The 15,500-nt window shown below is 45.6% G+C and overlaps 1 protein-coding gene across 2 annotated transcripts in view; it reads right to left on the reverse strand.

The window, feature by feature from the left end:
* Positions 1-15,500, reverse strand: part of LOC140715869 (CTP synthase 1-like) — a 64,785-nt gene that overhangs the window by 23,643 nt on the left and 25,642 nt on the right. The window contains exons 5-8 of one of the 2 annotated variants that reach the window (XM_073028350.1): positions 10,201-10,317; positions 5,770-5,796; positions 2,689-2,772; positions 519-599 (exon numbers count right to left, since the gene is read on the reverse strand). In XM_073028350.1, coding sequence (XP_072884451.1) covers positions 519-599; positions 2,689-2,772; positions 5,770-5,796; positions 10,201-10,317 — 309 coding nt within the window. The remainder of the gene's footprint in view (positions 1-518; positions 600-2,688; positions 2,773-5,769; positions 5,797-10,200; positions 10,318-15,500) is intronic. The other variant, XM_073028352.1, reaches the window with a different exon arrangement.

A 15,500-nucleotide genomic window follows, 5' to 3' on the forward strand; every position in this document is an offset into this window, starting at 1 on the left:
AAGCATACAGTATTATGAAGTGCAACATGTCACTTTAGATTTGTTTTCTGCATTTCCATTTAGACTTCTTCCCGGCAAATCTGGGCACTGTCAGTGACAAGCATGGTGAAAGGTTTCACCAGGACATTACGGTCAGGGAGAAACTGGATCAGGCCAACTGGAATCCATCAATGCTGGCTGATTATTGTTGGACACTTAAGTGAGAAGCCTCAGACACTGCGTACAAATGAAAATCATCACTGAAACATTTTTAGCTGAATTAACTATTGCAAAGCATTAGCACTGTTATGCAATTAAATGCATTACATCCAATAAAAAGTTAATTTCTTGTTTCTCCAAATTCCCGTGTAATACAAGTAGTCTGAAATTATGTGTTCAGCTTCAAGCAGTCTATCATAAACTAATTTAAAAAACTGAGGAAGCAATACTTCTGAAAAAATTTGGTTGTCAAGTGATATCTAGAGGTGATCATCGACTGTTCAGTCAGTGTTATGTAACTCCCAATCCCAGATGTTTACCTGTTCGGGTTCTACATGGCAGAACATTGAGATTTTTTCTTTAACAGACTTCTCCATGGGCGTCGTACATCGGCAGACGATCTGCAGAGACGGTTAGAGACAAGGTTTATTGAATGTCAGACCTACTCTCATCACAACTGGGGACAGAAAGTAGAACATCTGTGGGGGTGTTTGTGGGGAGGGGGGGTACGTACAGGCCCTTCGGCGCACAATGGGATTGTGACCTCACAATCTACCTCGTTATGACCTTTGCACTTTATCGTTTACCTGCACTGCGCTTTCTCGGTAGCTATTACACTTTATTCTGCGTTGTTATTGATTTACTTTACCTCAATGCACAACTTGATCTGTTTGTGTGACAGACAGCACTTGGTAAACTCACTCCTTACACATACCACACAAACATAGCTTTGCCATTCTGCCGTCGTCGTGCTGAGTGCACACGCTTCAAAGTCTCCCCCCGATATATTCTCATAATGGGTCCCAAGCTGAGCTGCAGTGTTTGGGTTGGCTTTACGGAGCCTTTCCGCCATATATGACAGAATATTCCATTTCTTCAGTAACGGGGGGTGTGGCGCGGGGCCAAGTGGTAAAGGTGTTGGACTAGCGATCTGGAGGTTGTGAGTTCGAGCCCCAGCCGAGTCAGCGTGTTGTGTCCTTGAGCAAGGCACTTCACCACACATTGCTCCAGTCCACCCAGCTGAAAATGGGTACCGGCAAAATGCTGGGGGTTAACCTCGCGATAGACTGCAGTCCTATCCGGGTGGGGGGGGCCTCGTACTCTCAGTCACTTCACGCCACAGAAACCGGTATAAGCACCAGCCTGATGAGTCATTTAGTAATGGGAATGTGTAAGTCTACATATGTTGTTTGTACCCTGTATTTGATGTAGACACTTCTGTTTATAAATGATTGTAACTACATTGCAGGGGGGCTCATATTCCGATTAAGTTAACTTTATTGGTAATTAAAGAAGGCATGTCCTAGTGCCTGCAAAAAAAAAAAAAAGGTCTTTGCCTCAGTAGGGGAGAGAGAGGGGCTGCCGGGCATTTGCACTGGACAACAGTATGGAGCTATTACTGCATTTTCTGGTAGAAGGCACGGTAGTGTGGTGATTAACAGAACGCTTTATATTACAGGCGATCCAGGTTCAATTCCCACCGCTGCCTGTAAGGAGTCTGTATGTTCTCCCTGTGACCGCGTGGGTTTCCTCCGGGTGCTCCAGTTTCCTCCCACAGTCCAAAGACGCAGCAGCTGGTAGGTTAATTGGTGGTTGTCCCATGATAAGATTAGGGTTAAGTTGGGCGGGAGGGCGGGGTCGGTGGGTATTGTCTCTCAAAGGGCCTACTCCACACTGTATCTCAATAAATAATCCATTTTACTCAGTAGCCCGACCAATGAAAATGTTGGAATTTTTTTGAATACTTTTTGTAAGATAATAGTTGAATTAATTCAAGACTAAAATTGTAGTTTTTATTTACTGTCTAATTTGCATTTTTAACAAACTCATGTATTTTTTTTTAAACAGAATGTGCTTCATCCCAACCTTACTGGCACAAAGCAGTACAGCTGCTATACAACTGTTTATCATGGATCAGTTTTTAATTTGCTGAGTATGGCAGCAGGAAAATGAATCTGCGGTGGTATTTTGTGACACATATATGGTGATGAGTGTTGGCACGTGGCTTAGTGGGCAAGGCATCAGACTAGTAACCTGAAGGTCGCTGGTTCGAGCCTCAGCTGAGGCAGCGTGTTTGTGTCCTTGAGCAAGGCACTTAACAACACATTGCTCTGCGACGTCACCGGTGCCAAGCTGCATGGGCCCAGTGCCCTTCCCTTGGACATCGGTGGCGTGGAGAGGGGAAGGCCTGCAGCTTGGGCAACTGCCAGTCTCCCATACAACCCTGCCCAGGCCTGCGCCCTGGAAACTCCAGGCGCAGATCCATGGTCTCTCGAGACCAACAGATGCCACCACCACATGGTGATGAATTTCACTTTGAACTTTTAAAAAGATTTAATCAGTATGAACAGTGTGCAAATCAAGCTTTTCACTGTATTTCGGTACACGTGCCAGTAATAAACCAATCCCAATACACTAAGGCCTTGACCTTCATTGCCCAGTGACAGGGGCTAGGCTGTATTACCCGGGCTTGTGATTGCTTCCACTTACCAAGTCCGGTGACAGACCAAGTCCTCGGAGTTCCCGGACGCTGTTCTGCGTTGGTTTCGTCTTTTGCTCTCCTGTGGTACTTGGCTGAAACAAGACAGAGGCGATCAGGTCGGACTCAGAAACGTTACCTCTGGCTGAGAAATCCAGAGCGCTTGGTAGATAAAACAGAGAACACAATTATTTTGCCGGCTAATATCAGAAAAAAAGAAATTGGAAAGCAGACTTAGTAACTCGTTTTACAACCCCTCCAAAGTGTACTGAGAGCAGTTTAGGGCTCTGTATCTAAGAAAAGGATGTACTGGCATTGGAGAAGGTTTACAAGAATGAGCCTGGGAATGAAAAGGTATGAGGAGTATTTGATGACTTTGGGATGGTACTCACTGGAGTTTAGAATAAGGGGAGATGGGGTGTGTGTGTGTGTGTCGTCTCAAGAAACCTACTGAATTTTGAAAGCCCTGGCTGGGTTGACACATTCAACAGTGCACGGACAATATCTCCTCACACGGTGGTGAAAATTGCCAGATTCAGAGAACAACTCAACCCAACCATCAACCACCCCAGATACACGTCTGCTGAACTATTTGCAATAAAAAGCCTAGACAGGGTGGATGTAGAGATATTTCCTATACGGGGGTAGACTAGACCAGAGGGCACAACCTCAGAATACAAGGACGTTCCTTAACAGCAGAGATGAAGAGGAATTTCTTTACCAGATGAAGAGGAATATGTGGAATTAATCGCTACAGAGGGCCATGGAGGCATAGTCTTTGGATATATTTAAAGCAGAGGTTGATAGTCTATTGATTAGTCAGGATGTCAAAGGTTATGGGGAGAAGGCAGGAGAATGAAATTGAGGGGGAAAATTAATCAGTTATGAGGGAATGGCGGAGCAGACTCAATGGGCTGAACAGCCTAATTCTGCTCCTATGAGGTGTCATGGACTCTGAGTAGAGTTTTACAACCTCCAACAAGACTCCATACGTCAGGATGCATATCAAACATCACCTGGTTGAATCCGAGGAGTGTTTGAACATGGCTTCAGTTATCCTAGTTTTATTGCTAGCTCTGGTGAATGAGTCAGAGTCATGAATTTAAACTAACTGGATTTGGCAATCTTACACTGGAGAGGAGTGGCAAGACAATAATTCAGCTCCTGTTCTGCCAAAGGTTATCAAGTTCTTTTTTTTAAAATTACGCAGCATCTTTTGAGGGAGCAATGTGCCCGAAGTTGTGTCAGGAGCTTAACCACATTTAACATCACATCACAGTACAGGCCCTTCAGCCCACAATGTTGTGCTGACCTTTTAATCTACTCTAAAGTCAATCTACCCTTTCCAGCTCACACAGCCCTCCATTTTGCAATGTGCCTAGCTCATCATTATGAGCCATGTCATATGGCATCATCATTAAGTGCCATAATTTTTGACATGGGCGATCGTGGTCTTTTGACCATGATTGTCCTTGGCAAATTTTTCTTCTGGGCAATGACTTTACAAGACGGATGACCCCACAGCCATTATCAATACTCTTCAGAGATTGTCTGCCTGGCATCAGTGGTGGCATAACCAGGACTTGTGATGTGCACCAGCTGCTCCTAGGGCCTCACGTGACCCTGATCAGGGTCGGGGGCTAAGCAGGTGCTACACCTTGCACAAGGGTGACCTGCGGGCTAGCGCAGGGTGCACCTCTCAGACGCATCTTGACCCTACCAGCTGGGTGCCGATCTATAACAAGCCAAATAAGCACCTCGCAGGGCCGACTGAGTGATAATGTTTCTAAGAACCGTCTCACTGAAAGACAGGAAGGGGCAGGAGGGGTATTCAAATGCTCACAATCTGGACAGCTGAAGGCACAGCTACTAGCGGGGCAGAGCATAAACTGGGGACGAGAAAGAGACCAAAATGCAGAAGCACAAAACGGGCGGTGCAACAGCACAACACTTAACAGCGCCAGCACTGACTGATCAGGGTTCAATTCCCGCCGCTGCCTGTAAGGAGTCCCTGTGACTGCGTGGGTTTCCTCCCATAGTCCAAAGATGTACAGCTGAATACGTTTAGTCAGTTACTAAGAAATAAAATTTCAACAAAAGCCAAACCTGCCAGTAAAGCATTAAACAAGTCAATATCCCCACTGGCTACTAAGACTGAGCAAACCCTGAGAATTTACACAGGTGTAATTGGGGGACACAGGCTCGTTGAGTTAACAGGGCCCATCACCGTGTTGTATCTCTAAATAAATCCCTCGTCCTTGGTTTGGAGGTTTGTATGCCTCAATGACCTAGAGCCACGCTGGCTAGAGTCAGGACCTTGTGCTGCGACTTTTCGTTGGTCACCCTTGTCAAGCAAGTCAAAGGGTAGAGGTCAGACTAAGTTGTCCACTGGCCCTCCAGGTTCAGGGGTTCTGCTCTGACTGGTAAAACAATATTGTTATGGAAACAGTAATGAAGAATCCTTCTACATCTGAGTGTAATGGTATTCCTGGGTCTCCAACCGGGATTTGAATGACTGACGGCAGTGAAAACCGAGCTACTGACACAATGTAAGATCCCTGAACACCACCAAAGATGGAGGACCTTACAACTCTGAGTGGTCAAAAAGTTGCTACGGAACAGCAATGAAGAATCCTTCTTTATATGCAATATGCACCGGCTGCTCATATGACCATCCACCACCTGCCCCCAAGGCTTCATGTAACCATGACCGATTGGGTGGAGTGGGGGGGTGTTAGTGAGCAGGTGCTACACCTTGCCCAAGGGTCATACATCTCGTATGGTACAGACATCTCCACTCCGCCACACACTAAATAATGGTCAGCACAACAATGTGGGCCGAAGGGCCTGCACTGCACTGTATGATGTTCTACACGTTAAACAGAGAATTAAAATAAGTGGAGAAATTGAAAGAGCCAATAATGGGCATAAGGGAGAAAGTTAATTGGATCAAAATAAATTAAAATTTTGAAATTTTATGTTAGGCTTTGCATTTCATTCGGATCACAGGAGCGCAAGATGCTACATAACAAATTAGCAGGAAGCCAGGGTATACAAAACCCCCGGTCATTATATGCGCCAGATGGCCATACCTGTTTCAGAGAGGCACTACCGGGAACCTGGAAGTAGATTGCCCATTCTCAGTCACTCAGGGACAGTGTGCAGAAAAGAAAAGAGACATTATAACCACACTGGAAAAAGTTAAAATCCTTTTCTTCCCATCTTATTAAACTAATCCCTTGGGAGAATAGATCGGTCTGGATTTTTACTAACGAAAGCACTGGCGTTCGACGTTGGTCCCCCTACCAAATATTCCACAACCTACCACAATGGTAATTCCATTTTGTGGAATTCATTGCCACAGACGGCTGTGGAGGACAAGTATATTTAAAAGCAGAGGTTGACTGGTTCTTGATTAGTTAGGGTCAAGAGTTATGGGGGAGAAGGCAGGAGAGTGGGGGCTGAGAGGGTGTCTGGGTAGCATAGTGGTTAGCACAACGCTTTAACAGAACGGGAAAGCCAGGTTCAATTCCTGCCGCTGTCTATAAGGACTTGTGATTTCTCCCCCCGTGGCCGTGTGGTTTCCCCCCACAGTCCAAAGACGTATCGGTTGGTAGGTTAATGGGTCATTGCGAATTGTCCCATGATTAGGCTAGGATTAAACTGGGGCATTTCTGGGCGGCGTGGCTCAATAGGTAAATAATTCAGCCATGATGTAATGGTGGAGCAGATTAATTGACCGAATGGCCCAATTCTGTAAGAACACTGCAGATGATGGAAATCTGACACAGAAACAGTGGGTCAAGGCAGCAGAGCTAGGAATAAAGAATTCTGACAAAACATCCTCAATCTGAAGTGTTAATTTTGTATTTCTATTCAGATGCCTGACTCGCTCAGTGCTTCCGGAATTTTCCATTTTTATGTTAACTTTTACCAGACTGGAATCATATTATTTCAGCATTTAAACTGTTAAGATTTTTAAAAAATGAACACTCAGTTGCCATTACATTAGTTACCTTCTGTAGCTAATAAAATGGTCGCTGAGTGATCTTCTGCTGCTGTAGCCCATCTGCTTCTGCACACAGAGATGCTCTTCTGCACACCACTGTTGTAACATGTAGTTATGTGAGTTACGGTCACCTTCCTGTCAGCTTGAGTCAGCCTGGCCATTCTCCTCTGACCTCTCACCCACAGAAATGCCGTTCACCGTCTGATTTCTTGTTTCCCACACCATTCTCTGTAAACTCTAGAAACCATTGTTTGTGAAGATCCCAGAAGATAAGCAGTTTCTGAGATATTTAAACCACCCTGCCTGGTACCAACAATCATTACCTGGTCAAAGTCACTTAGATCCTATTTCTTCCTCATTCTGACGTTTGGCCTGAACAACTGAACCTCTTGACCACGTCTGCATGCTTTGATGCACTGAGTTGCTGCCACATGATTGGCTGATTAGATATCTACATTAATGAGGTGCACGGGTGTACCTAATAAAATGGCCACAGTGCAAGTAATCTTATGCTTCTTATTTAAGATCACCTTCTCTCCATTCAATTTCCCTCTGTTTATTTCATTTTCGGAGATAACATGTTGAATCAGTTGGCATTTACCGGGTCACTCATTAATAACACTGGACAACAAAGATTTTGCTTCCTGAATACTTTTGGGTGTGTATCTGATGGATTTTGGGCTGTTGATCATGAAAAGCACCATGAAATTTCCTTATCATACACAATTTGTTGAAATCGCCTATATTTGTATGTTGATTCATAATTCAAATCAGAATAACTCATGCCAAGATTATGGCAGGCATTTTTGTTAGTCCACAAATTAAGCAGGTCATCAATGAAAGGCAATTAAAAGAACTTCTACTAGGACTGGAGAAAAATCGCATGGAAGACATCCAAAGATGCTGTTGAACATTTTCATGTCAACCTCAGAGCACCAAACCAGCTGCAGCTGGTTGACAACATGCTTCAAGCATACAAAACCATAAAGTCAAGTCACTTTTATTGTCACTTCGACCATAACTGCTGGTACAGTACACAGTAAAAATGAGACAACGTTTTTCAGGACCATGGTGTTACATGACACATTACAAAAACTAGGTAAAAAAAAAGAGAAAGCTACACTAGACTACAGACCTACACAGGACTGCGTAAAGTGCACAAAACAGTGCAGGCATTACAATAAATAACAAACAGGACAATAGGGCAAGGTGTCAGTCCAGGCTCTGGGTACTGAGGAGTCTGATAGCTTGGGGGAAGAAACTGTTACATAGTCTGGCCATGAGAGCCCGAATCCCAGACAGCAGGAGGGAGAAGAGATTGTACGAGGGATGCATGGGGTCCTTCATAATGCTGTTTCCTTTGTGGATGCAGTGTGTAGTGTAAATGTCCGTGATGGCGGGAAGAGAGACCCCGATGATCTTCTCAGCTGACCTCACTATCCGCTGCAGGGTCTTGCGATCCGAGATGGTGCAATTTCCAAACCAGGCAGTGATGCAGCTGCTCAGGATGCTCTCAATACAACCCCTGTAGAATGTGATGAGGATGGGGGGTGGGAGGTGGACTTTCCTCAGCCTTCACAGAAAGTAGAGACGCTGCTGGGCTTTCTTTGCTATGGAGCTGGTGTTGAGGGACCAGATGTGAATCTCCGTCAGGTGAACACCAAGAAATCTGGTGCTCTTAACAATCTCTACTGAGGAGCCGTCAATGTTCAGCGGGGAGTGGTCGCTCCGTGCCCTCCTGAAGTCAACAACCATTTCTTTTGTTTTGTTCACATTAAGAGACAGGTTGTTTGCTCTGCACCAGTCCGTTAGCTGCTGTACCTCCTCTCTGTAAGCTGGCTCGTCGTTCTTGCTGATGAGACCCACCCATCATCTTGCTGATGATGACCCGGTCGTGTCATCAGCAAACTTGATGATGTGGTTCGAGCTGTGTGTTGCAGCACAGTCGTGGGTCAGCAGAGTGAACAGCAGTGTGATGGTGTTGGAGATGCTGCTCCCGATCCAGACTGACTGAGGTCTCCCAGTCAAGAAGTCTAGGATCCAGTTGCAGAGGGATGTGTATTGGCCCAATAGGCTCAGCTTTCCAATCAGTTTCTGAAGGATGATTGTGTTGAATGCTGAACTGAAGTCTATGAACAGCATCCGAGCGTATGTGTCCAGGTACGGTCCAGGTACCTTTGTCCAGGTAGGTTAGGGCCAGGTGGAGGGCGATGGCAATGGTGTCATCTGTTGAGCAGTTGGGACGGTATGCAAACTGCAGGGGGTCCAGTGAGGGGGGCAGCAGGGTCTTGATATGCCCCATGACGAGCCTCTCAAAGCACTTCATGATGATGGATGTGAGTGCAATGGGATGGTAGTCATTTAGGCAGGACACTGAAGGCACAGGGACGATGGTGGCAGCCTTGAAGCACGTTGGAACAGTGGCGCTGCTCAGGGAGATGTTGAAGATGTCAGTGAGAACATCTGCTAGCTGGTATGCACATCCTCTGTGCACTCTACCAGGAATGTTGTCTGGTCCAGCAGCCTTCCGTGGGTTGACCCTGCACAGGGTTCTTCTCACATCAGCCACAGTGTGCAACACCGTCGTTAAAGATTCATTTTCTGCATTCCCATTTAGAGTTTTTCCCTGCAAATCTTGGCACTGCCAGTGACAAGCATGGTGAAAGGTATCACCAGGACACTGCGGTCATGGAGAAACTGTATCAGGACAACTGGAATCCATCAATACTAGCTGATTATTGTTGGGCACTTAAGTGAGAAGCCTTCGACACTGAGTACAAGTGAAAATCATCAATGAAACATTTTTAGCTTAGTTGAATTATTGCAAAGCATCAGCACTCTCATGCAATTAAACACACTATATTCGATAGAAGTTAGTTTCTTGTTTCTCCAAATTCCTACGTGATACAGGTAGTTCAACATTATATTTGTGTTCATCTTCAAGCGGTCTAACATAAACTAAAAAAAAATCTATGTAAGCAACACCTTTGCAAAACTTTTTTAGTCCAGTACAATCCTCCACGGCCAAAGTCACTTAGGTCACATTTCTTCCATGTTCTGAAGTTTGGTCTGAACAACTGAACCTCTTGACCATGTTTGCACGCTTTTATGCATCGAGTTACTGCCACATGATCAGCTAATTAGATATTTACATTAACAAACAGGTGTACATTATTAAAATGTGGCCAATAAGTGCCTCTTATTTAAACCCACTCTCTCTCAATCCAATTTCCCTCAGTTTATTCCATTTTCTGAGCGAGATAACAGGTTGAATCCACTGATTGAGACCTGGGACGGGGGGTCACTCATTAATAATTCTGTGCTACGACTTCCTGGAAAGACAGACTATGGTCAGCTTGCCGCAGTACAGCAGGCAGATATTTTTTGGATGCATTTGGCAAACGTACTAGGGTGTCTATAAGTGAGTGCCAACCACCAGAGATACCAGCTCAACGACAACGAACAGGACCTTAACAGTCCGCACACAAACAGCCGAGAAACAATGAGAACTCACCAGAGGCACTAAACTGACGTGAATATTGCAGAAGTTCTCTCTCTTAACTTTAAACTGGAACTGGCGAAAGGCTTCGATGAAAGGCATGCTCTCGATGTCTCCCACAGTTCCACCCAGCTGAGTGCACAGAAGGGAACAGCTGATTAGGTTACATGCTTTGAAAACAGGCAATAACCAATGTTAAACAAGCCCTGTGAAGAATAGTAACGAATCAAATGTTTTGAGACAACTTTATATATAACTACAAATCATAAAAGGAAAATCATAAAGTGAAATTATAATTAAATAATGCATATGTGTGTATAATGCATGGGGTGGCCCAGTAGCGTAGTGGTTAGCACAAAGCTTTCCAGTACAAGTGACCCGGGTTCAATTCCCGCCACTGTCCTGTGAGGAGTTTGTACGCTCTCCCTATGATTTTGTGGGCTTCCTCCGGGTGCTCCAATTTCCTCCCACATTCCACAGGCCTATGGTCAAGTAGGTCAATTGGTCACAATAGGGGTAATTGGGCAGCAGAGACTAATGGGGCCAGATGGGCCTGTTGCTGTCCTGTCTCTCTCTATAATTTCAATAGCTTTGTCTCATTAGCAGTGATTTAGGCAAATGCCCGCTCAGTTCACAAATGCCCTGATGGTCTTCGATGAACCTGAGAAATTCATTGCCACAGGCGCCTGTGGAGACCATGTTATCGGGTACAGTCGGCCCTCCTTATCCGCGGATTCCTCATGCATGGATTCAACCAACCGCGGATTGGGAAAACCCGGAAGTTCTCTCTCTAGCACTCATTATTTGAGCATGTACAAACTACTTTTTCTTGTCATTATTCCCTAAACAATACAATATAACAACTATTTACATAGCATTTATGTCGTATTAGGTATTATAAGTACTCTAGAGATGATTTAAAAGTATAGGCAGTCCCCAGGTTAGGAACGAGTTCCATTCCTGAGCCCGTCTTTTAGTCGGATTTGAAGTCGGAACAGGTACATTCGATATTATTTAGCGTCAGTTAGTCAAACATTTGTCTTAGTATATAGTACATATTTTACCTTTCTATGCATATAAAACACTTAACATACGTATTTCAGTAATTAAACCACTGCATTGCCCTATTTCATCGGGGCAGGGCCTTTCACATGCTCCATTAACATTGCTCTGATCGTTGACCAACTATGGCCTAACGCATTTCCAATGATCGATGGCGTTTCACCTCTTTCCGATTGCTTTATTACTTCCACCTTATTTTCAATCGTGATTATTTTCGTGAACAGAAACACCGTGGATTCAGAGCTGCACCGCCAGGTCCTAATGTTCACCATAATGAACATGTTAAACAAAGTCCGGGGTTCCGCTGGGTCCTAAAGACCACCGCACTGAGCCAGGTTAAATAAGGAAATTGAGCATCCGCGATTTTTGGTATCCGCGGGGGGGGGTCTCAGAACCAATCCCCCGTGGATAAGGAGGGCCAACTGTATATACAAGGCAGAGGTTGATAAGATCCTTGACTAGTCGGGGCATGAAGGGATAAGATTGGGGCGGAGAGGGAAATGGATCCACCAAGATGAAATGATGGAGCAGACTCAATGGGCCAAATAACCTAACGCCGCTCCTCTATCTTATAGTGTTCAAGTCAAGTCACTTTTATTGTCATTTCGATCATAACTGCTGGTACAGTGCATAGTAAAAATGAGAATGTTTTTCAGGACCATGGTGTTACATGACACAGTACAAAAACTAGACAGAACTACATAAAAAAGAGAAAGCACTAGACTACAGACCTACACAGGACTGCATAAAGTGCACAAAACAGTGCAAGCATTACAATAAATAATAAACAGGACAATAGGGCAGTAAGGTGTCAGTCCAGGCTCTGGGTACTGAGGAGTCTGATAGCTTGGGGGAAGAAACCGTTACATAGTCTGGTCGTGAGAGCCTGAATGCTTTGGAGCCTTTTCCCAGATAGCAGGAGGGAGAAGAGATTGTATGAGGGATGCATGGGGTCCTTCATAATGCTGTTTGCTTTGCAGATGCAGCGTGTAGTGTAAATGTCCGTGATGGCGGGAAGAGAGACCCCGATGATCTTCTCAGCTGACCTCACTATCCGCTGCAGGGTCTCGCGATCCAAGATGGTGCAATTTCCGAACCAGTCAGTGATGCAGCTGCTCAGGATGCTCTCAATACAACCCCTGTAGAATGTGATGAGGATGGGGGGTGGGAGATGGACTTTCCTCAGCCTTCGCAGAAAGTAGAGACGCTGCTGGGCTTTCTTTGCTATGGAGCTGGTGTTGAGGGACCAGGTGAGATTCTCCGCCAGGTGAACACCAAGAAATCTGGTGCTCTTTACGATCTCTACCGAGGAGCCGTTGATGTTCAGCGGGGAGTGGTCGCTCCATGCCCTCCTGAAGTCGACAACCATCTCTTTTGTTTTGTTCACATTAAGAGACAGGTTGTTGGCTCTGCACCAGTCCGTTAGCTGCTGCACCTCCTCTCTGTAAGCTGACTCGTCGTTCTTGCTGATGAGACCCACCACGGTCATGTCATCAGCGAACTTGATGATGCGGTTCCAGCTGTGTGTTGCAGCACAGTTGTGGGTCAGCAGAGATAGATAGATAGATAGATAGATAGATACTTTATTCATCCCCATGGGGAAATTCAACTTTTTTTCCAATGTCCCATACACTTGTTGTAGCAAAACTAATTACATACACATTCACATTCACATGTCCACTGTGAACAGCAGTGGACAGAGCATGCAGCCCTGGGGAGCCCCCGTGCTCAGTGTGATGGTGTTGGAGATTCTGCTCCCGATCCGGACTGACTGAGGTCTCCCAGTCAGGAAGTCTAGGATCCAGTTGCAGAGGGAGGTGTTCAGGCCCAGTAGGCTCAGCTTTCCAATCAGTTTCTGAGGGATGATTGTGTTTAATGGTGAACTGAAGTCTATGAACAGCATCCGATCCAGGTGGGTTAGGGCCAGGTCGAGGGTGATGGCAATGGCATCATTTGTTGAGCGGTTGGGACAGTATGCAAACTGCAGGGGGTCCAGTGAGGTGGGGCAGCAGGGTCTTGATAATTCCAGGCCTTCTACAGTGTGGCTGACACTTAAATACCCTCGCAATGCTCCAACAAGTACTCACTACAAGGACAATGTAATGACAAGTAACTGCTACCATACCAAGTGTCGGCGCGTGGCCAAGTGGTTAAGGCATTCGTCTAGTTATCTGAAGGTCTCTAGTTCGAGCCTTGGCTGAGGCTTGCGTGTGACTCTTGAGCAAGGCACTTAACCACACATTGCTTTGCGACGACACCGGTGCCAAGATGTATCGGCCCTTGCCCTTGGACAACATTGGTGGCATGGAGAGGGGAGACTTGCAGATTGGGCAACTGCTGATCTTCCATAAAAAAAAACATTGCCCAGGCTTGCGCCCTGGAAACTTTCCAAGATACAAATCTATGGTCTATTGAGGCTAACAGAGGCCTACACACCGTACTGTCATGGGTAACCCTAGTTTGTAACGGGGTCCAGAATAGACCCTATGAACTGTGCTGCTATTGAGAGAGCGAGAGGGAGGTGTCCAGCACAATGAGAGAGACAGACAGAAACTGCTCGAAGGATTGATGTTATGGTTTCTCTGCAAACCGCAGCAACCTCGGTTTTTATCTCCCCATGTTGGACACCAGCTGTCTATCAACCTGCTCCACCCTCCTCTTTCTGCAGGAACTTTACAAGCAGGCAAGTGACCTCGGGGCAAGGTAAACAGTTTGCAGAGAAACCATAACATCAATCTTTCGAGCAGTTTCTCTCTCTCTCTCTCATTGCTCTGGACGCCTCCCTCTCCCTCTTAATAGCAGCACAGTTCATAGGATCTATTCTGGACCCCATTACAAACTAGGGTTACCCATGACAATACCAACAATAAGGATTGCAAGAATGTGTCAATCTCATGTTTAATCTGACACTGCTAACTGAAATCTATTTCACTCAGTGGGACCGGTGGTGTTTCCCAGGGCTATGGTGACAGGAGGAGATTTAAGAGGAGCTGGGAGGAGAAACACTTTCATCCAGAGGGTAGTCTGTTTTTTAGATAGATAGATACTTTATTCATCCCCATGGGGAAATTCAACTTTTTTCCAATGTCCCATACACTTGTTGTAGCAAAACTAATTACATACAATACTTAACTCAGTAAAAAATATGATATGCATCTAAATCACTATCTCAAAAAGCATTAATAATAGCTTTTAAAAAGTTCTTAAGTCCTGGCGGTAGAATTGTAAAGCCTAATGGCATTGGGGAGTATTGACCTCTTCATCCTGTCTGAGGAGCATTGCATCGATAGTAACCTGTCGCTGAAACTGCTTCTCTGTCTCTGGATGGTGCTATGTAGAGGATGTTCAGAGTTTTCCATAATTGACCGTAGCCTACTCAGCGCCCTTCGCTCAGCTACCGATGTTAAACTCTCCAGTACTTTGCCCACGACAGAGCCCGCCTTCCTTACCAGCTTATTAAGACGTGAGGCGTCCCTCTTCTTAATGCTTCCTCCCCAACACGCCACCACAAAGAAGAGGGCGCTCTCCACAACTGACCTATAGAACATCTTCAGCATCTCACTACAGACATTGAATGACGCCAACCTTCTAAGGAAGTACAGTCGACTCTGTGCCTTCCTGCACAAGGCATCTGTGTTGGCAGTCCAGTCTAGCTTCTCGTCTAACTGTACTCCCAGATACTTGTAGGTCTTAACCTGCTCCACACATTCTCCATTAATGATCACTGGCTCCATATGAGGCCTAGATCTCCTAAAGTCCACCACCATCTCCTTGGTCTTGGTGATATTGAGACGCAGGTAGTTTGAGTTGCACCATATCACAAAGTCCTGTATCAGTTTCCTATACTCCTCCTCCTGTCCATTTATTGAGATCACAGCACGGAATAGGCCCTTCCAGCCTCTCAAACCATGTCCCCCAGCAATTGCCTGATTTAATCCTAGCCTAATCAGGACCACAACCTTGCTTGCCTCAATGACTCGGAGAGCTACGCTGGCTGGAGTCAGGGCCTTGTGCTTCGGCTCTTGGTAGGGTCACCAATGCCAAACAGCTCAAACGGTAGAGGTCAGATTGTTCTACCAGTCCTCCAGTTTCAGGAGTTCATCTGAGGGCTAACAACTGACTGGTAAAACTCTTACAGAAACAGCAATGAAGAGTCCCTCTACATCTGAGTGGCCAAGGGCAGACAGATGGAGAACCTTCACTCTGTCCTGAACACCAGAAGGTGTAACGGGCAGTAACGGGCTTCAAAAAGG

This window comes from Hemitrygon akajei, chromosome 24, assembly GCF_048418815.1.
Source record: "Hemitrygon akajei chromosome 24, sHemAka1.3, whole genome shotgun sequence".
NCBI classification, from domain to species: Eukaryota; Metazoa; Chordata; class Chondrichthyes; order Myliobatiformes; family Dasyatidae; genus Hemitrygon; species Hemitrygon akajei.